At 42.7% G+C, this 23,231-nt stretch overlaps 1 protein-coding gene across 5 annotated transcripts in view; it reads right to left on the reverse strand.

Moving 5' to 3' along the window:
• Rap1 (RAS oncogene family member Rap1) overlaps nt 1-23,231 on the reverse strand; it is a 168,815-nt gene that overhangs the window by 22,382 nt on the left and 123,202 nt on the right. For 2 of the 5 annotated variants that reach the window (XM_071673018.1, XM_071673016.1), the window contains exon 2: nt 1,032-1,222. In XM_071673018.1, coding sequence (XP_071529119.1) covers nt 1,032-1,222 — 191 coding nt within the window. Of the gene's footprint in view, nt 1-1,031; nt 1,223-7,681; nt 7,797-7,879; nt 8,023-23,231 lie in introns of those variants that run through there. The other 3 variants (XM_071673015.1, XM_071673014.1, XM_071673017.1) reach the window with 3 other exon arrangements.

The raw sequence follows: 23,231 nt of genomic DNA on the forward strand, positions 1-23,231 counted from the left end.
AACACCTGATCCACACATCCTCTACCACTTCTGAAACCACACTGCTCTTCCCCAATCTGATGCTCTGTACATGCCTTCACCCTCTCAATCAATACCCTCCCATATAATTTACCAGGAATACTCAACAAACTTATACCTCTGTAATTTGAGCACTCACTCTTATCCCCTTTGCCTTTGTACAATGGCACTATGCATATATATATATATTTTTTTTTTTTTTTTTTTTTTTTTACTTTGTCGCTGTCTCCCGCGTTTGCGAGGTAGCGCAAGGAAACAGACGAAAGAAATGGCCCAACCCACCCCCATACACATGTATATACATACACGTCCACACACGCAAATATACATACCTACACAGCTTTCCATGGTTTACCCCAGACGCTTCACATGCCCTGATTCGATCCACTGACAGCACGTCAACCCCGGTATACCACATCGATCTAATTCACTCTATTCCTTGCCCTCCTTTCACCCTCCTGCATGTTCAGGCCCCGATCACACAAAATCTTTTTCACTCCACCTCCAATTTTTCCACCTCCAATTTGGTCTCCCACTTCTCCTCGTTCCCTCCACCTCCGACACATATATCCTCTTGGTCAATCTTTCCTCACTCATTCTCTCCATGTGACCAAACCCTTTCAAAACACCCTCTTCTGCTTTCTCAACCACGCTCTTTTTATTTCCACACATCTCTCTTACCCTTACGTTACTTACTCGATCAAACCACCTCACACCACACACTGTCCTCAAACATCTCATTTCCAGCACATCCACCCTCCTGCGCACAACTCTATCCATACCCCACGCCTCGCAACCATACAACATTGTTGGAACCACTATTCGTTCAAACATACCCATTTTTGCTTTCCGAGATAATGTTCTCGACTTCCACACATTCTTCAAGGTTAAATAACGTGTAAATCTATTCACCTGATCATTAATCATTCATGGTTCTGGTTTTATAAATAAATTTTCTTACACTTGTCAGTGATAACTTAGTTTTAGAATGCATGAAACTCTACTGTACTTACTGTTCCTGCTGTGTCAAGAATTTCCAACATGCACTGCTGTCCATCCACCTCGACCTGTTTCCGATATGAATCTTCTATTGTAGGATCATATTTTTCAACGAAGATGCCCTGCACAAACTGGACTGTAAGAGCAGATTTGCCTACACCTCCTGACCCCAACACCACAATCTTGTATTCACGCATCCTCGACACTATAGATGGGGGAAAGCAAAATAAATGTGTGTTCACAACTGTTAACAATTATAAATTCTTTACCTTTTTATGGTCATGCAAAAATCAAACTTAACATTCTATTAATCAATGTATATGGAAGATAATGCAAACAGTCAAAAGGCAAATACCTTCAAGTGTATCAATGTGTACTGTAAATAGAAAAATTCCTGTAAAGGCTTCAGTTCAAGAAATAAATAATTCTGAAGATGTTCTTACAACTAAAATCGAATCAAGACATGGAAGGAGCACAGCTCTGAACATTTTAGCTTCGTGAAATTTGTTTAGCTGTTTAACAGTTGTTACCTTCAGCCTGCACTTCACATATTGGGAATCTTCCATTAACTTTATCGTGATGAGTAATCACGTGTCTTCTTGTAGAAACTTTACAAGTTAATTACATCAGGTTTGTACATACTCAAAATCATCTGCATACAAGACAAAGCCATAGTAAATACTGTATAAAGAACTGCCAGACCATAAAGATGGCTACCTCAATCATCCCATACTGCCACCACTTGCCATTTTCAATTTTGTAAAAACTCTAGAGTATGCTACACATATCAACCTTCTCTACGGAAATACGACGTACCCAGCATTTATACCATCTTATGTAGCGTAATATGTTTTTAGCACCACTAACTATTTCCTAACTTCTAAATTAAATTACATAGTCTTAATAAATCTTTTCGAGCAAGCTCAATCACCATTAGGAGCTTGTTTCTTAACCTACCAGTTTCAATGACACACACAGCATGCTGATAAGTAAATGACAACTGATTCATCCACCAAACAAATCACACATTTTTTGTTATAGCTATTGAGGATTCCTTCATACAGCTTCTTGGACCACATTAACAATCAACATAAACTGTCCATGGGAATTCTACCAACAAAGTCCACTGACATACATCTGCTATCACTTGAAAGACTGATTAACAACAATGTAACCCTAATACATTTAGTCTTCAACTGTTATCAAAGATAAGTTTTCTTGTGCAACTTATAATGGCCAATCTGGTATCTGCTAACCTCAAGAAAGTGAGGAAGAATTCGTCTACTGAAGAAAACTTCATTTTCTGCCAACAAGCACAGGATGCACAACTTGGTTATAACAGATACAAAAACCTGTTCTAGTCCACAAATCTTAATATATGACAAACACTTCCTATGAAACACTGGTCTTATCAAATTGTTCAACGCTACATGCAATGCTGCATGACCTATTTTGTCATGCAACCTAACTAGTCTGCTCACCTTGTACGAAAAAACTGCTGGTACTAATACAGAGGACTTCTCAATGCATTCTGAAAACATGCCAGGAGTAAATGGGCACAGGCGCCTGATAATCACACCATTACCCCCATTACAAATTGCACATCCTGTTACTGTTGCATTCATTTGGCACACCATACACAGTCTGTCTTTCTCGTAACCATTCACCTTTGTACAAGGTTGGGCACTAGAATACTAGTGTTTTCCATGTTATTATGTACAAATGGTTTGAACTATTTGTTGGTCTCAAAATATCAAAATGTTTATCAAATTAATGTGGGTAATAAAGGATCTCTGATGTTTTCCAGCTCCTTTTTCAAGTTAATACTTAATCCACTATTATCTTCTCTAATATCTTTTTAATGATGGAAACTACAGTCAAAAACAAAAGTCTACATCAAGTTTGGGCCTTAACTGAAATAGAGACAGGTTAATGAAAGGGAAAATGAACAAAGGAAAGAATTCATGAATATGGAGGTAATGAAAATCCTGTCTTTTAAAAAGTGCCAGGTTGCAATTACAGAGAAAGACAAGAGAAGGTAGTGTGCCATGTAACACAGCTGCTTGCTGAGTTTTGCATGGTCTAGCTAGTGGTGGGGGCACATTACGTAGAGCTTGCCAAGTATTGTTGGTATAGCTAGAGATGGGGGCACCCAAGCAGCCAGCTCTCGGGAGCAAACACCAAAGTAATACCTACTGAAGAGGGAAAGTAAGCTAACATTGTGATGCACGGCAAATGGGTTAAGTTTTGAAGTTAGCCTGGGAGAGTTGATAAATCAGACCTTTTTCAACTCACCTTAATCGAGTAAGGTTACAAGGTTAGAACCACCCCAGGCATGAGTGCAGTACTCCATACAAAGATGGATCAATTCTTTGTATAAATTGAACAACTGTTGGGGAGAAGAGAAATTTTGACACCTAAACAGGACTCCTAGTTTCTTAAAGGCAGACTTAGCTATTTTCATAACGTAGGGTTTCTGAAATAGAGTGGATGATGGTAATATCAAGTACGATCGAGTTAAGATGAGAAATTACAAAACCGTCGAAGGAAATAGGAAAGTCGAGAGGAATTTTCAGTACAGAAATGGCCAGAAAATGGGTCGACTAGACAATTACTAGCAGTTAAACTTAACCATATTTCATCTACCCTACCGAGATATCCCTTCCAAATAAGGGTATGTTGAAGTTATGTATAGACAAGATGTAAATCAAATAAGAGAAGGAGCAGAACTGAAGGATGTGGGGGAATGCAATACAAGTCATGAAAGCACTTGGTTATTTGTAGAACAGAAATCATTAATAAAAAGTGTAGGAGATAGCACAGAAACTTAAGGGGAAACCCCTGTTGATGGCAAAACGGGGAGCAGCTGATCCATCAACAACCATGAAGACAGATCAGCCAGAGGGGAAGGTAGATATAAGGGAGCAAAGCGAGAGGGGGAAGCCAAAACGAAAGCTCAGAGATGAGACCCCGATGTCAAACCCTCTCAAAAGCTTTGGATACAGCAAGGGCAACTGACAGCATAGAACACCCTGTCAACAGTTTTGAATGCAGCAAGGGCAACTAACTACATAGGACATCTTGTTAAAAGCTCTGGATACAGCAAGGGCAACTAAATCCATAGGACTGCCCAAAATCTTTCATGGATGATAACCAGACATTAGTATGACAAGAAATATTAAAACCAGTGGACTTCACCTTACAGAGGTCATTAAGATGATCAGGGAGGAGACTGAGATTCAAAATGTCTGAGGATATGAAAGTTGAGGAATTCAAAGACTGTGCAAATGGTGAATGTCAAAGTAACAGACAATAGTCAAAGCGGTTGACAGTGTTCTCCAAAGGCAACTAATTTTAAAAAATAAAAAGTTAATTTAATAAACACCACATACTTAATAGTCAAGAACAAATATCCATCACATATACATGTATTAGATAAAGACACAAATATACATCTACCACTATCTTTGTTCATATTCTCCATTTCAGTTGTGTACTGTCTGCTATAATTTTGTTACCCCAAGCTTGGTCGCTCTCTTTTCAGCTATCTCCTACATATTTTTGTCTAGAAAACAGCCTGCAAGTGAGAGTACAGGTAAAGCATCTAAGGTGTCCAGGAAAATGATTATTGTAAACTTGAAGATGCAAATGATACAAAGGGTTGAAGCAGGCCAGTGTCAGGCACATGAGGGACAGTTACTTGGATTAGCTTCCTCTAACAATAAAGCAATACCTGAAAACAGCAAGAGGATAAAACCAGCCAGTCCACCATGTCTTAAGTTGCAATTAAATTTTCTCAAACAAGGAACAAGCCACAGAGATCTTGGAAAGCAGGCAAAGAATGTGTAAGTTCACTCGCACTGCGACAGGTAAACAACACTGCAAGCCCCGAAAAACTTTGTAAACATTGATTACCTTTGGTTTCATTTGGTACATAAATTAACAATTTCTTCATCTCATCTATAAAAAACACCAAAACAACACCAGAATAGCCATTACTGTTACCAATGCAAGCCATTCTTTAGCACTTACCACTGTAAAAATTGTAAGTCAAAGATACATCTAAAGGTACCATGTAATAACCCCTTATCACAAATTTTTGCTTAAAAGATATTCCTCAAGAATATGTCATGTCTAAGTGGTCTCTATGTATACTATAAGAGACAACAAAGCAAAGTGCTAGACAAGATTTTTCAACACATTACTTTTAGACTGTAATATAGAGTACCAAGAAAACAGATACTAGAAAATCAAATACAAACTAAAGAATACAACAATCTCTATGTAAATTGAATTACAACAGAAATATAAAAAAATTCTATATTCATCATGAATCATTACAAAGATACCGACCATGGGTTACTATTTTCATAAACATCTATTATCAGGCCTGAATACTGCCATCTTACTAGTGATCCTGGTGCCGTTGCTACAAAGTCATGAAGCATGTACTCCACCACTTATCAAGGCAATTTCTTAAAGTCTAGGGATGGAGTGAACTATAAATTCCAGGAAATTAATCCAAACTTTTGCCACTAATGAAGTTTCCTATAAGATACCCATTCAACTGTGGGTAAAATAACTTCTTATCATGATTTCGATTTCCCATTCTGCAGTACCAAAATGCTAGGAATATCTATATCTTATATACTCATTTTCATCTCAGAGACTACAATCTTATGCCCTTATTTAGAGTAAATTCTTACAAAGAAAAATGGCAAAATATTTGCTTTGGTAGATTTAAAAAAAATCTAAAAATGTAGAAAAATGGAATTTAGTGCCACACAATTTGCATTTAACAGGATTTTCCATGTGAAGCAAAGTGGTTAAATGAAATATAATAAACTATCAATCTTAATTTGCTCTCCACAATAAATCCTACTGTAGTGAAGTGGTTAGCAATACTGACCAAAGGCCACCTGGGGTTAAGTGCATAGGCTTAAATCCATTTTTGCAAAAGTCTGTCCACAGTTACCACAATTGTTCATCCTCTCCAAGGTGCAAGTCAATAAACTATGCTATGGAGTGTGTGTGTATTTAGAAAAACCTAAATATGTTTCATTGCTACTTTCAATTCAATGTCATTACAGAAGTTCCTACAGAAATCTAATAATATCTTATGCAATAACCATTAAATAGATATAATGGTATAACAAGGAAAATGTGGGGCTTACTGTAAAGCATGTAATACACTTGTAAAAATCAAAAGGCTCCAAGATCACCTCGTCTAACCTCTTTAGAATTTAGATTTATCCTTCTAGTCAACAGGTTATCCCTACAGAACAAAAACCACCATCTAAGAGGATTCCACTCGAGTTGGTGAAATACACCTGTAAAACTATAGATCCTATGGACTTACAAATATAGTATTATCAATATAATACTATCATATATGTGTTTTCATGAAGTTGTTTTGCACTCTCCATCCCAATGAAACCATACCATATTTCATGGTCTCTTGGAAATCAAAAATCCAAGAGGGAAAATTTCACTTATGAAAGAACATAAAAGAAATATAATACCAAAGAAACAAGTGAAATAGACCAGTTGGGAGACTATTACCATGATAATAGCACACTTTACGTTGCCCGATAACATGTATCGTCAGGTAACACTGAGATCGTGAACCAAATTCATAAAATAAGCAAACAGCGATAAAAATGAATTAACAAATTTCATTCATTGATCACATGTAAAATTTCACTATAGTCTTTCACAGCAGCACAATTTCTAGTCAAAATCTATCTAAGAAACCCATGGCTGAGCTCCTTGTAAACTAAGGCAGATGTCAACAAACAACCTACACAGCAAGCAGCCAGATCTTCAGCAGCAGGTGATCTTCCTTCTGGGGTTCATTTTGAACACCCATTGACATAGATATCCCATGATTTCCATTCTCATCATGTGGCCATACCATCTCTGCTTATTCCTGTCAATTACCTGTAGTCCTGCATAACATTTAAATTATCTCAGTATTTTCAGCTCCGAGCTGAGGTTTCTGTGGGCTGTATTTAGTGCTGTACAAGATTTTCCCAACTTCTGCAATCACTCCACATTTACCTTAATACATATAAAACTCATTCCTTACCTTGTCTAAACCATAAAATAAATATTCCAACTCCAATTCATAATCTGTATTATCACAGATGCAACATGCTATACCAGTACTTCAAAACAATATTTATCTCTCACTAGTAATAATATTGGTCTTAATAACTATCAAATTTCAATAATATTCCGCAGTTAATGAGGCAGAGGAACCAGACTTGAACGTTCCACCTAAAATAATTATTTCAAAATTAAATTACATTAGGTTTCTAGAGTTACGATCGAGTTTCTCATGAAAACTAGTCGTACAGAGAACACAACATTAATAGTAAGTCATCCATAATGACTTACCCGCTCATCTTTTGAATAATCGCTACAGGTGGGAAATTTTTTCTGGTTGTATAGAATCCATTGTTGTAATTTTCGTAGATATTAATCTGCTAAAACATCCACGTCCTTACAGAACAGACATCACCTGGTAAAGTCTGTATAGCCCCACCAAGAACAGGATATTTAATGACCACTGTCCCTCGCTAAGCTAATGGAAGATTAACTCCCCAGCCCAGATAGATACGGCTCCCCTTCCTTATGTTGTGACTATTGCCAAAAACCTTACCACAATGAAACAACTGTTAAACTGATGACAATATAAAGAATGCGTGGTGGGTTGCAGGTGTTTGACCAAAACAAACTGGGTGTATCCCAACTCCAGCACAAAAAATGCCAACACCCTCCCACCTGGCTCACTTTTCGCCATTAACACCGACCTTATCGCCCTAATGGCCACATCAGAAGCAACTCAGCGATGCCTTACCTTTGTCTGATTTTGAGAAAACTAAACAGAGAAAAAGCTAGTGGCCGAAGCCGACTTCGTTATCAGAATTATTTACAATTTCGGGCGATGGCTTCTCCCAGAGCGCTTCCGGGCAAATCTAGACTGAGCAAATGGTTCTTTTCTGAACCACCCACACCCACGCAACGCGACTCATTTATTATATCTTTTCAAAGTCATCAATACCTGATAATTATATATGCATAATTTTCATATTTTTATGATAATATTTCGCATGATATGATAATTTGCTACACGCACATTACGCTTTCTTTCTTGACTGACCTTGACGAGTAATTACCCAAGTGGCATCATGGCCTGGGCTGAGTGAGCGATGAGACAACTTGAGCAATACTGAGGCATGTACTCCTTCTCAGAATATTACTCATGGTCCATTATGTACTCATCATGCTACACACCGATTCCCACAATTATTATTAAAGTACTTTTTCAAACTTTTTCTTGGCATTCTCTATCTGCAGTCACAAAGGCATGAATTTATTCACCTTGTACACATGCAAGGCTGAACTCATGATCTTTGGAGCGGCAACAAGAGAAAGACCGTGTCTGTGTCACAAAATATACTGACATGTCATGTGTTTACATGGGCACATAATGTAACATACTGACTCCACACAAACTGTGTAATAACTAACAATATACAACATACTCAACTCTATTTTCAGAGATACTTAGTCCAGTAATTTTGAGTTGTAATACTTATCTTGGATCATATTGTTACCTAAAACCTGTTGTCTCCAGGTAACTTGGCAGTGGGATTAAACTTTTTCATTAAATATATATATATATATATATATATATATATATATATATATATATATATATTTACATTTTATTTACTTATTATACTTTGTCGCTGTCTCCCGCATTAGCGAGGTAGCGCAGGGAAACAGACGAAAGAATGGCCCAACCCACCCACACGCACATGTATATACTTACTCGTCCACACACGCACATATACATACCTATACATCTCAACGTACACACATATATATACATATATATATATATATATATATATATATATATATATATATATATATATATATATATATATGTATGTATGTATATAATTCATACTGTCTGCCTTTATTAATTCCCGTCGCCAACCCGCCACACATGAAATAACAACCCCCTCCCCCCTCATGTGTGCGAGGTAGCGCTAGGAAAAGACAACAAAGGCCACACTCGTTCACACTCAGTCTCTAGCTGTCATGTATAATGCATCGAAACCACAGCTCCCTTTCCACATCCAGGCTCCACAGAACTTTCCATGGTTTACCCCAGACGCTTCACATGCCCTGGTTCAATCCATTCACAGCACGTCAACCCAGGTATACCACATCGTTCCAATTCACCCTATTCCTTGTACGGCTTTCACCCTCCTGCATGTTCAGGCCCCGATCGCTCAAAATCTTTTTCACTCCATCTTTCCACCTCCAATTTGGTCTCCCACTTCTCCTCATTCTCTCCACCTCTGACACACACACACACACACACACACACACACACATATATATATATATATATATATATATATATATATATATATATATATATATATATATATATATATATATATATATATATATATTACTTTGCTGCTACCAGACTCCTCTTGCTTGACATTAATCCACGAGTGAAACACGAATTTAACTAGGCTGCAACACCATTATCACTTGACCATACAGTGTTGTCTCGTTAAAGAATTTCTCGCTACAGAGGAGTCCATTCTGTCCCCGGGGTGATTATAAACAGATAGACATTCGATAGATATTCCATCAATATAAAATGAAACAATGATTATCTTTTTTTCGGAAGTCTTTTACTGTCTGAGCAACCCGCCGTACTGCAATGCCCCTCTGACGACTAGTATCGTCCACCTCCTGATTATAGAAGCAGTAGTACCACCAGTGTGGCGCTGATCACAAGGCATTTATAAGCTCTTGTGATGTATGTTTCTCCAGGTCCACACTAGCACTAGTTTATGTACCGATTGTGTAAATGTGTAACATCAATATATAAACTATACACACATCCAACTCCAGTGGCACATGGGTCCTCTGTGCCATAATGGCACCCTGAGCACACACACACACACACACACACACACACACACGTGTAATATATATATATATATATATATATATATATATATATATATATATATATATATATATATATATATTTTAGGGGAGAAAGAATACTTCCCACGTATTCCCTGCGTGTCGTAGAAGGCGACTAAAAGGGGAGGGAGCGGGTGGCTGGAAATCCTCCCCTCTCTTTTTTTTTTTTTAATTTTCCAAAAGAAGGAACAGAGAAGGGGGCCAGGTGAGGATATTCCCTCTAAGGCCCGGTCCTCTGTTCTTAACGCTACCTCGCTAATGCGGGAAATGGCGAATAGTATGAAAAAAGAAAAAGATTATATATATATATATATATATATATATATATATATATATATATATATATATATATATATATATATATATATATATATATCGTATGTGGGCCTCTGAAGACGCAGATAGCTAGGGTCTCCTAACCCAAGATGAAAAAAAATGTAGTTCTGGAAGCTAGCAGCCAGCCAGCCAGCCAGCGTGTGTGATATAAGCATTGCCAGTCAACTCCTGATGAAAATGATCAAGATTTCTCGGTTGGCGATGACAACTTGACTTTGGTGGCTTTAAAGACCCCGGCAGTGGCTACACTGGCCTGAAGTTCACATCACCAACCAGTGAATAATGAGTAAACTCATAATCCTCGTGAGTAACAGGCAGACATCAGCAGACGATGACTTTCCTTGATACGGATTTCACATCACTCCTTCTTGCCAGGGGTTATCCTATGTAGGTGAACTCGTAGTAAAATCTTATGTCAAGTTATGCATATAACTGCTATAAATTACTTGGTCACCAAAATAACTACCATTAAAGATGAGAACCTGAAATCCTGCTACATCGAGGTAAACAAACAATGACATCATCCAACTCGACCCAAACTGCATCTCTCCCACGTTCACAATGGACTGTATGGCAGAAATAAAACAAATTACCTTCTCAAAATTTATCAGTTCTTTACAGTAACTATTCAAGTTGACTCTACATAATATCTTACTTCCGACGCAAATCTGTAATTAGTCAGGATATCAACATATGAAGAAACCTGCCATTTTGAAATATACAATGTCTAAAAACTCAGTATTGACTGGCAACATTCATCGTTTAACTGTAGCTCGACAAATTTCAAATCATATGTCATCAACCTCTGTGTATGATGTACTTATGGGCCCGTGTCTGCTAGTTTGCGACTTGCAATCTGAATATCTGTTGAACTTACGGTAAACTGTGAACTGTGCAGATAAGTTTAGCTCTATGAGGCATCATCCATCAAGCGAGGCGGAAGTTGCTTCACGTCAAGTTTTGTGTTATCTTAAATGAATGCTTGATTGATGGAAACTTTTGCCTATACCAGAGTGAGAAGCCCTAACATAGGAACAAACAAAAAAAAAGTGCATTTTAACGATCCATACATTAATATATGTCGTGTCATCATTTCAGTCTTAGTTACAAAACATGTGAGATCATATACACGGATAAATACATAATTCTTATTCTACACTGCATAATTTTTCCAAGATTATGGTAAACCCCCCACCCAAAAAAAAATAATAATAATAACACATTCATAATCAATGATTCATCGTAACCAGGAAGTAAGGGAAGTAAAGTAACTGAATATAGGAGAGCAAAACAACATAGCGCTAATCATCACTTTCAATATCCACGTTGACGGGGGAGCGCTGCCCACCTGTGGCATTAATGTATTGTCACACACATGGCGGCCCCAGGGATGGGATCCACTGGTCTTGAGGTATATAAATAATATAAAGAAAAAGTCTGCAGAGCATCGCAATAGATGTCTTGCCTGCCACCAAAATCAAGAATCATCTTTCTGGTCTGAAGTGTCAGCCAAAACATGTTACTATCCTTTAGAGCTGATGAGAGGTTCAATCATTCCTCTCTATCGAGTGTAACTTTCTGACCTGATAATAACTTTGGAGTAGCCGATATGAAATAACAAAATGTGGATAGGAAAAGCACGTTGATCCCAGTGTACCACATCGTTCCAATTCACTCTATTCCGTGCATGCCTCTCTCCTTCCTGCATGTTCAAGCCCCCGATCGCTCAAAATCTTTTTCACTCTCTTCCACCTCCAGTTTGGTCTCCCGCTTCTCCTTCTTCCCTCCACCTCTGACACATATATCCTCTTTGTCAATCTATCCTCACTCATTCTCTCCATGTGTCCAAACCATTTCAACACACCCTCTTCTGCTCTCTCAACAACACTTATTTATTACCACACATCTCTTTTATCCTTTCATTACTTACTTGATCAAACCACCTCACACCACATATTGTCCTCAAACATTTCATTTCCAACACATCCACCCTCCTCCGCACAACCCTATCTATAGTCCACGACTCACAACCATACAACATTATTGGAACCACTATTCCTTCAAACATACCCATTTTTGCTCTTCGAGATAACGTTCTCTTTCCACACATTCTTTATCGCTCCCAGAACCTTCGCCCTTCCCCCCACTCTATGACTCACCTCAGCTTCCATCTTTCCATTCGTTGCCAAGCCCACTCCCAGATATCTAAAACACTTCATTTCCTCCACTTTTTCTCCATTCAAACTTACCTCCCAATTAACTTGTCTCTCAACCCTACTGAACCTAATAACCTTGCTCTTATTCACATTTACTCTCAGCTGTCTTCTTTCACACATTCCTAAACTCAGTCACCAGCTTCTGCAGTTCCCCACTCGAATCAACCACCAGCGCTGTATCATCGGCGAACACCAACTGACTCACTTTCCAGGCCCTCTCATCCCCAACAGACTGAATACTCGCCCTTCTCTCCATACCTCTTGCATTCACCTCCCTAACAACCCCATCCATAAACAAATCAAACCATGGGGTCATCATACACACCCCTGCCACAGACCAACCTTCACTGGTAACCATTCACTCTCCTCATTTCCTACTCGTACACATGCCTTACACCCTTGATAAAACTCACTTCATCTTGCAGTTTCTTTTTTTCTCTTTTTTTCTTTTTACGTTGGAGGCTCCAGTCACGGACAAAGTCCACATCAAGCCCGGGCCTTAATTGAAATACAGAGAGAACTATGAAAGGGAAAAAGAAGAGACAAGGGAAAGTATTTTCGAATTTTGGAGGATGCGAAAAACTTTTTCTTTGAAATGTGCCAGGTCATACCTATTGGGAAAGATATAAGAATGTAAAGAGTTCCATAGCTTCGAGGTGTAGGGAAAGAAACAGTTATCAAAACGACCGACCCTTGAGTTGCCAACGGTCACACAGTAATCATGTGACGCAGCAGCTTGCCGAGTATTGCGTGGTCCAGCTAGTGGTGGGGGTATACTAGCAGCCCACTCTCGGGAGCAAAAACCAAAGTAATGCTTATAGAAGAGGGGAAGTGAACCAACATTGCGGCGTAGGACAAGTGGGTCAAGTTTGGAAGTTAGCATGGGACAGTTTATATGTAGGACAGCTTCTACTCAACTCTGTCAAGTAAGGATGCAGAGCTAGAACCACCCCAGATGTAAGAGCAGTACTCCATACAAGGACGAATCCATCCTCTGTATAAACGGAGCAACTGTTCAGACGAAAAGAAATTTTGACACTTAAACAGGACACCCAGTTTCTTAAAAGTAGACGTAGCTAGTCCTGTAATGTGGGGGCTTCCAAAAAAAAAAAAGAGATTGGATGTTACAGTAATACCAAGTATGTTCAGCGAGTCAAGAGGTGGAATTATAGAACAGTCAAAGGAGAGACGAGAGTTGTGCGGAGTTTCCGATAGAAAGATGGGTAGAAACTAGGTCTTGCAGGTTGTAAACTAAACTAGATTTCGATTAGCCCACTGAAACACCCTCTCCAAGTTTGAATCATTGAGGAAGTTGTGTCAAGACGAGATGCAGATCTAATGAGAGAAGCAGAAGAATTTAGATATGTGAATGAATGCAGTGTAGAGCCATCAGCGTATGAGTGCATTGGATTACTTGTGGACGAGAGGAAATTGTTAAAAACGGAGAAAAAGTGTAGGGAACAGGACAGAACCTTGAGGGACACCGCTGTTGATGGAGAGGAACTAGATGTGAAGGTGCAAAGTGAGGGAGGGAAGCCAAAAGAGGAGCTTAGAGATGAGACTCCGATGCCACACTCTATCAAGAGCTTTGGATATGTCGAAGCCAACTACACATGACTCCCCAAAATCTTTCAGGGATGATGACCAGACGTCAGTAAGATAAGAAAGAATATCACCAATGGATCTTGCCTAATGGAAGCCATACTCATGATCAGAGAAAAGACTGTGAGATTCAGAATATCTGAGGCTATGGCAGTTGAGGAGGGATTCAAAGACTTTGGAGATGGTAGATGTTAAAGCAACAGGACGATAGTTGGAGGGGTTAAAACGGTCACCCTTTTTAGAGATGGGATGTATCAACACATGCTTCCATGGAGAGGAAAACTTTTGTTTTTTAAACTGAAACGGAACAGACGAGCAAGCACAGGTGCAAGTTCAGAGGCACACACTTTCAGCACACGGGGATGGATGCCATCAGGACCATAAGCCTTGCTTGTGTCAAGGAAGACAAGGGCTTCTCGGACACTCCGAAAAGAGATTACTTTAAGAGGCATAGGATTAGTAAGAGGATCATCAGTGGTGAAGGAATGTTAGAGTCATCCAAGGTGGAGTTAGAGGAGAAACGGGGACCAAAGAGTTGCTTTGTCTACGGGAGAGACAGCTATAGTACCGTCAGAACGGAAAAGTGAAGGAAAGGTAGAGCGACAGAAGATATTAGAGATGCCCTTAGCTAAAGACCAGAAAGACCTATCAGTGGATGACGAGGAGAGGTTATCGTACTTACTTTGAATAAAGGAACGCTTCGCCTCACGGATAACGTGCTTGCGGTGATCATAGGAAGTAATAAAGACTGAATGAAAGTCAGAGGAAGAAGTGTTTTTCCAAACCGGATATACCTGATCCCTTGTCTGAATGGCCACAGAACAGTAATCCTCCACCATCAATATGGGAGGAATTCAACCATTCCCTATGGTGAACGTTGAAATCCCCGAGGTAGAGGATCTCGGCTTGCGAGTGAGAGGATGCCACAGTATCATGGCAGGAGTTTAAAGAGTCGAAGAATGATATAGAATTTGTAAGATTAGGAGAGTAACAGGCGAAACAGAGGACAAGTGTGGTAGTTGGGAGACAGACCTTGAGCCACATAACAACAAAGCTTGGGGACTTATGGTCCTCGAGGCGTGCAACAGGTGTGTTGACGTTGGAGTAAACACAAATACCACCTTTGAACCGGAATCGTGATGGAGGTTATATGAAGAAGGGACGAGTGAGAACATCATTAGACAACTGTGTCTCAGAGAGAAGTAAGATACTAAGAGAGGCATTATACAGATGGTGTTCAACAGAGAAGTTACTGTAGAGACCACGAATGTTGGTAGAATGAATATACGACGAGGAAGGTCGATCAGCGAGGGAAAGGTGGTGGGAGGGGCCGGTACTACTACTGCCAGAGTCCTGCCTCACATTGGCAGTAGAGTCAGGCGGGAACCCGGAGGTTCTTAACATCCCATGATGCCGGGGACCAGGGACCATACATTTGTTGGTCTCTGTCATGATGATGGTGAGGACCAGGGACCATACATTTGTTGGTCTCTGTCATGATGATGGTGAGGACCAGGGACCATACATTTGTTGGTCTCTGTCATGATGATGGTGAGGATCAGGGACCATACATTTGTTGGTCTCTGTCATGATGATGGTGAGGACCAGGGACCATACATTTGTTGGTCTCTGTCATGATGATGTTTTAAAACGTGTAAGCAGACTGGAGACGGCAAGAATACTTATGTGAAGGAAAAAAACCAAGGTTTGAGCGGGTGTGTGGTGCATGTGAGGAGAAGATGGCAGGAGTAGCCCGGTTTGGATGAGACAGAAAGTAAGACATGGAGAGTGTAAGATGGTTCCGGCCTCCACTTTACCACTGCTCACTCAGGACGGGAGCACCACCCTGGGCGGCTGCTCTCAACAACGTAGTACCTAATGGCTTGGTGGGAGGGTCGGGGACCGGCTGATCCTTGAGTTGGCTGAGGTACTGGGAGGGCCGGAGTCACACAAGAAAGTGTAGTCACAGGAGTCTACCGTAAATTTACAGGGGTCATGGTAGGAGCCATTACTCTACTACCTAAGCCCTCACTCTCGCAGAGTTTGAAAGGATATTCAGAAGTGATTTGCGTCTTGGTAGGAAGCCGTGCCCACCAGAAGGGTCCATCTCTACACAGTTCTGTAATCTTTAGGTTCAGACAATAAGCCAATACGACAGTTAAAGGCATGCATGCATCAGTAACATACCCTAACACCAAACCCTGACCTCCTCCTACCCCAGTGTCATCCTGGCTGTGCCCAGCGTGAGCCACTTGACCACTCACCACACAACACAGTGGCCACCAGAAGCAGCAGAATATTGAGAATGTTGTAGTCACAACATGGCAGGGGTCGTCACAACCAGCTGTCTCCACACCAGATTATGGTCGTCCACCTGAGCTGTGGAGGTGACCTCCCCACACACGAGAATCATTCCAGTCGTTGTACAAGTTCCAGAGTCAACCTTCACCTCACGACCCTGCCTCACGTCATGACCCAGCACGGCAGCAACACTGACCTGCCTTGAGGTCACTGTTACGGGGCGGGAGTTCTACACTCCTGCTGACCCGTCTCTTAACCTTATATATATATATATATATATATATATATATATATATATATATATATATATATATATATATATATATATATATATATATCCCTGGGGATAGGAGATAAAGAATACTTCCCACGTATTCCCTGCGTGTCGTAGAAGGCGACTAAAAGGGGAGGGAGCGGGGGGCTGGAAATCCTCCCCTCTCGTTTTTTTTTTTTTTTTAAATTTTCCAAAAGAAGGAACAGAGAAGGGGGCCAGGTGAGGATATTCCAAAAAAGGCCCAGTCCTCTGTTCTTAGCGCTACCTCGCTAACGCGGGAAATGGCGAATAGTTTAAAAGAAAAGATATATATATATATATATATATATATATATATATATATATATATATATATATATATATATATATATATCATACTTAATCGCCGTCTCCCGCGTCAGCGAGGTAGCGCAAGGAAACAGACGAGGAATAGCCCAACCCACCCACATACACATGTATACACATAAACGCCCATACACGCACATATACGTACATATATATTTCAAAGTATACATGCATATACATACACAGACATATACATATATACACATGTACATATTCTTACTTGCTGCCTTCGTCAATTCCCGTCGCCACCCCGCCAAACATGAAATAGCACCCCCACCCCCCGTCTTAATCGCTGTTTTCCGCGTCAGCAAGGTAGCGCCAGAAAACAGACGTAGAATGGCCCATCCACTCATATACACATATCGTATACATAAACGCTCATACACGCACATATACGTACATATACATATCAACATATACACATATACATACACATACAAAGACATATACATACATACACATGTATATATTCATACTTGCTTGCCTTCATCCACTCCCGACGCTACCCCACCCCACAGGAGACAGCATCGCTACCGCCTGCTTTACATACTTCACTACGGCCCTTAATGACCCCGTAAACACCATGTCAACCCCAGACTCGTACTGAGCATGAAACACCGTCCTCATACTGCACTCACCACCACCACCCACCACCACCAGGCTGCTCACACCTTACTCACCTTTCGCTCTGTCAGCAACAAGAGTTGCACCGTCGGCAGTCTAAGCTGTGCACCATGACGTCTGGGGCGAGAGTGATGGTCCAGAACATGACAAGATTTTGGCTAAGCAAGAAAAGATTGTACAATTAAACTGCATAAACGACGAACCTGCAGCTCACAAGTAGCGAATCTGAAGCAGCTGATCCGCGACCGACAACAATGGAGGTGACAGACGATTACCAAGATGTGATCAGTAGGAAGGAGAACAAGAGGAGGCGAGAGCTGGTGCAAGTAAAGTGAAGGAAGTGATCGTGACGAGATCCAGAACGACAGGAAGGAAATGAATGCACACAGAGAAGACAGAAGAAAGAAAGAACAACTGGGAACCGAACGGAGGAGCAGGTTGGTCGACTGGATCCTGGTGACAGAACCAAATGTGACGAGCAGCGACCCGGGTGCAGGAAACAGCTCAGGTAGGAGGCAGGAGGTTGAACTTTCCAAGTGACTTACGCCTGACATTCTATGAGCGGTTGTTGTGGGCTGCTAAGCTGGGAAGGCAGTATAAAAAGTTTGAACCTCTGCCTCAGAAAGGTCGTAGTCATTCCCATGTGACTGTGGCTGGGCTCAGATGAAGCAGTAAAGTCTCAGAGGACGACAGGGTTGGAGGAGGTGATATTAACGATACCCCAACACACACAACAACACACCAAGGTGACTGTACGCATGAATCCAGCTATACTGGATCCTGATTCCCTTCTTAATGATACACACTTCGTGTGAGTAAACCGACACGAAATCCGGGGTTAAGAGAACCAAGTAGCAGCCTTGATGAAGGGAGACGTTCCAGAGATGTTCATCTCTGGGATAAGATACAGGAGAATGATAGAGTTCACTGAACCTCCTGCTTGGTGGTACACGTGCAGCAGGCGGGGCCATTATGGAAATGCCAAAGTGAACATCTCTGTCGTTACTGTGGGAAAAAATCATAATTCAATAGAATAAGGAATTAAATACATTGTGGGCAACGTGTTGCGCCGTCTTGTTGCATCTGTGGCGGTACGGGCGCATCACGCTGGGTCACCAGTCTGCCTGCGGTACGAGACCACAGGTGCGTGGCGCCCGGAGGCAGACCATGCAGGAGGTGTAGCAGGACCAGGACCTTGCAATCAAGAGAACGCTACCTTCCCCTGAGAACGTGACCTTCCCCTGAGAACGTGACCTTCCCCTGAGAACGTGACCTTCCCCTGAGAACGTGACCTTCCCCTGAGAATGCTACCTTCCCCTGAGAACGTGACCTTCCCCTGAGAACGTGACCTTCCCCTGAGAATGCTACCTTCCCCTGAGAACGTGACCTTCCCCTGAGAACGTGACCTTCCCCCTGAGAACGTGACCTTCCCCCTGGAGAACGTGACCTTCCCCTGAGAACTGCTACCTTCCCCTGAGAACGTGACCTTCCTGCGACGTGACTTCCCCTGAGAACGTGACCTTCCCCTGAGAACGCTACCTTCCCCTGAGAACGTGACCTTCCCTGAGAACGCTGACCTTCCCTTGAGAACGTGACCTTCCCCTGAGAACGCTGACCTTCCCCTGAGAACTTGACCTTCCCCTGAGAACGTGACCTTCCCCCTGAGAACGTGACCTTCCCCTGAGAACGTGACCTTCCCCTGAGAACGTGACCTTCCCCTGAGAACGTGACCTTCCCCTGAGACGTGACCTTCCCTGAGAACGTGACCTTCCCCTGAGAACGTGACCCTTCCCTGAGAACGCTGACCCTTCCCCTGAGAAACGTGGACCTTCCCCTTGAGAACGTGACCTTCCCCTGAGAACGTGACCTTCCCCTGAGAACTGCTGACCATCCCTGAGAACGTGACCCTTCCCCTGAGAACGTGACCTTCCCCTGAGAACGTGACCTTCCCCTGAGAACGTGACCTTCCTCTGAGAACGTGACCTTCCCCTGAGAACGTGACCTTCCCCTGAGAACGTGACCTTCCCCTGAGAACGTGACCTTCCCCTGAGAATGCTACCTTCCCCTGAGAACGTGACCTTCCCCTGAGAACGTGACCTTCCCCTGAGAACGTGACCTTCCCCTGAGAACGTGACCTTCCCCTGAGAATGCTACCTTCCCCTGAGAACGTGACCTTCCCCTGAGAACGTGACCTTCCCCTGAGAACGTGACCTTCCTCTGAGAACGTGACCTTCCCCTGAGAACGTGACCTTCCCCTGAGAACGTGACCTTCCCCTGAGAACGTGACCTTCCCCTGAGAATGCTACCTTCCCCTGAGAACGTGACCTTCCCCTGAGAACGTGACCTTCCCCTGAGAACGTGACCTTCCTCTGAGAACGTGACCTTCCCCTGAGAACGTGACCTTCCCCTGAGAACGTGACCTTCCTCTGAGAACGTGACCTTCCCCTGAGAACGTGACCTTCCCCTGAGAATGCTACCTTCCCCTGAGAACGTGACCTTCCTCTGAGAACGTGACCTTCCCCTGAGAACGTGACCTTCCCCTGAGAACCTGACCTTCCCCTGAGAACGTGACCTTCCCCTGAGAACGTGACCTTCCCCTGAGAACGTGACCTTCCCCTGAGAACCTGACCTTCCCCTGAGAACGTGACCTTCCCCTGAGAACGTGAACTTCCCCTGAGAACGCTACCTTCTGAGAAAGCTACCTTCCCCTGCCCCTGAGAACGTGTAGGAGAAGGGAATGGAACAGAACGACACGTTGAAGATGACACGTCGTGATGCAAGAACTGCACCGGAAACTGCCACACAAGATCAGGTCAATGAGAAAGCCAGTGACGTGTATGGTGAAGCAGGTCAACTTGGCCATGATAGTTAGGCACTTACGAAAGAAGGTCATGGAGAATTAGGATGTAATTGCTGATCTTTGTGTACACAGAAAGGTGGAGGGGGGGGAGGGGGAAGAGAGAGAGAGAGAGAGAGAGAGAGAGAGAGAGAGAGAGAGAGAGAGAGAGAGAGAGAGAGAGAGAGAGAGAGAGAGAGAGAGAAGGCTGAATATACTACAGAGATAAATAATGACCAGCCATTCTGGTTCTGGGGGAGCGGATATGTGCATATTCGTTACCACGAGGGAAAGATGTGATGGAACAGTTTGTCAGTGACAGACTCAGGTAAGTTTCAGTTGTAAATACGGAAAATAGAAGACCTACATCCAGTAAGTATCATTTCATGGAGTGTAAATCGGTTACGTGGTAGGACGACAGATGTGCAGGTTTACGTACTGTTGTATAAAGTGGGTGTTACTGCACTACGAGACACAGGCACACACGGGATGATGGTAGTCTGATGAAGTTGCATGATTATCAATGGTTCTGTTTAACAGCTGATGAAAGAAATAATACAAGCGGACTGTTAACGTAGAGGACTATTAACGTATGTTGGGAATAATGAGCCGGGTGAGGTTAACTACCTAACAGAATGGGGTTGAAAGTTTGTGTGTTAAAGTCAGCCTTCAAGGCAGTTCTATATGTAGTGTTAATATTGATGTACCTCCACACAGTCTGGATATTGCTGACATGTCTCACTGATTCTGTAGTGATGCCAGTGTTTGGTTGATGACATTAATGGTGGACGTGATAACCTGGGGACAACAGGAGGCCAGCAGGAAGGAGATAGTGACATATCTTGGAGGAGTGTGAAACAGGAGGCCAGCAAGGAGGAGATGGTGACATATCTTGGAGTAGTGTGATGATAATGAAGTACTGGGGAATCATGAAGCTACTCACACACACACAAACGTGGTGCAAGGTGCGTCATGTTGTACTCACACACGTGGTGCAACGTGCGTCATGTTGTACTCACACACGTGGTGCAACGTGCGTCATGCTGTACTCACAAACGTGGTGCAAGGTGCGTCATGCTGTACTCACACACGTGGTGCAACTGCGTCATGTTGTACTCACAAACGTGGTGCAAGGTGCGTCATGCTGTACTCACACACGTGGTGCAAGGTGCGTCATGTTGTACTCACAAACGTGGTGCAAGGTGCGTCATGCTGTACTCACACACGTGGTGCAACGTGCGTCATGTTGTACTCACACACGTGGTGCAACGTGCGTCATGTTGTACTCACAAACGTGGTGCAAGGTGCGTCATGTTGTACTCACACACGTGGTGCAACGTGCGTCATGTTGTACTCACAAACGTGGTGCAACGTGCGTCATGTTGTACTCACAAACGTGGTGCAAGGTGCGTCATGTTGTATTCACAAACGTGGTGCAAGGTGCGTCATGTTGTACTCACAAACGTGGTGCAACGTGCGTCATGTTGTACTCACAAACGTGGTGCAAGGTGCGTCATGTTGTACTCACAAACGTGGTGCAAAGGTGCGTCATGTTGTACTCACAAACGTGGTGCAACGGTGCGTCATGTTGTACTCACAAACGTGGTGCAAGGTGCGTCATGTTGTACTCACAAACGTGGTGCAACGTGCGTCATGTTGTACTCACAAACGTGGTGCAAGGTGCGTCATGTTGTACTCACAAACGTGGTGCAAGGTGCGTCATGTTGTACTCACACACGTGGTGCAAGGTGCGTCATGTTGTACTCACACACGTGGTGCAAGGTGCGTCATGTTGTACTCACACACGTGGTGCAAGGTGCGTCATGTTGTACTCACACACGTGGTGCAAGGTGCGTCATGTTGTACTCACACACGTGGTGCAAGGTGCGTCATGTTGTACTCACACACGTGGTGCAAGGTGCGTCATGTTGTACTCACACACGTGGTGCAAGGTGCGTCATGTTGTACTCACACACGTGGTGCAAGGTGCGTCATGTTGTACTCACACACGTGGTGCAAGGTGCGTCATGTTGTACTCACACACGTGGTGCAAGGTGCGTCATGTTGTACTCACACACGTGGTGCAAGGTGCGTCATGTTGTACTCACACACGTGGTGCAAGGTGCGTCATGTTGTACTCACACACGTGGTGCAAGGTGCGTCATGTTGTACTCACACACGTGGTGCAAGGTGCGTCATGTTGTACTCACACACGTGGTGCAAGGTGCGTCATGTTGTACTCACACACGTGGTGCAAGGTGCGTCATGTTGTACTCACACACGTGGTGCAAGGTGCGTCATGTTGTACTCACACACGTGGTGCAAGGTGCGTCATGTTGTACTCACACACGTGGTGCAAGGTGCGTCATGTTGTACTCACACACGTGGTGCAAGGTGCGTCATGTTGTACTCACACACGTGGTGCAAGGTGCGTCATGTTGTACTCACAAACGTGGTGCAAGGTGCGTCATGTTGTACTCACACACGTGGTGCAACGTGCGTCATGTTGTACTCACACACGTGGTGCAAGGTGCGTCATGTTGTACTCACACACGTGGTGCAAGGTGCGTCATGTTGTACTCACACACGTGGTGCAAGGTGCGTCATGTTGTACTCACACACGTGGTGCAAGGTGCGTCATGTTGTACTCACA

Source organism: Panulirus ornatus, chromosome 18 (assembly GCF_036320965.1).
Source record: "Panulirus ornatus isolate Po-2019 chromosome 18, ASM3632096v1, whole genome shotgun sequence".
NCBI classification, from domain to species: domain Eukaryota; kingdom Metazoa; phylum Arthropoda; class Malacostraca; order Decapoda; family Palinuridae; genus Panulirus; species Panulirus ornatus.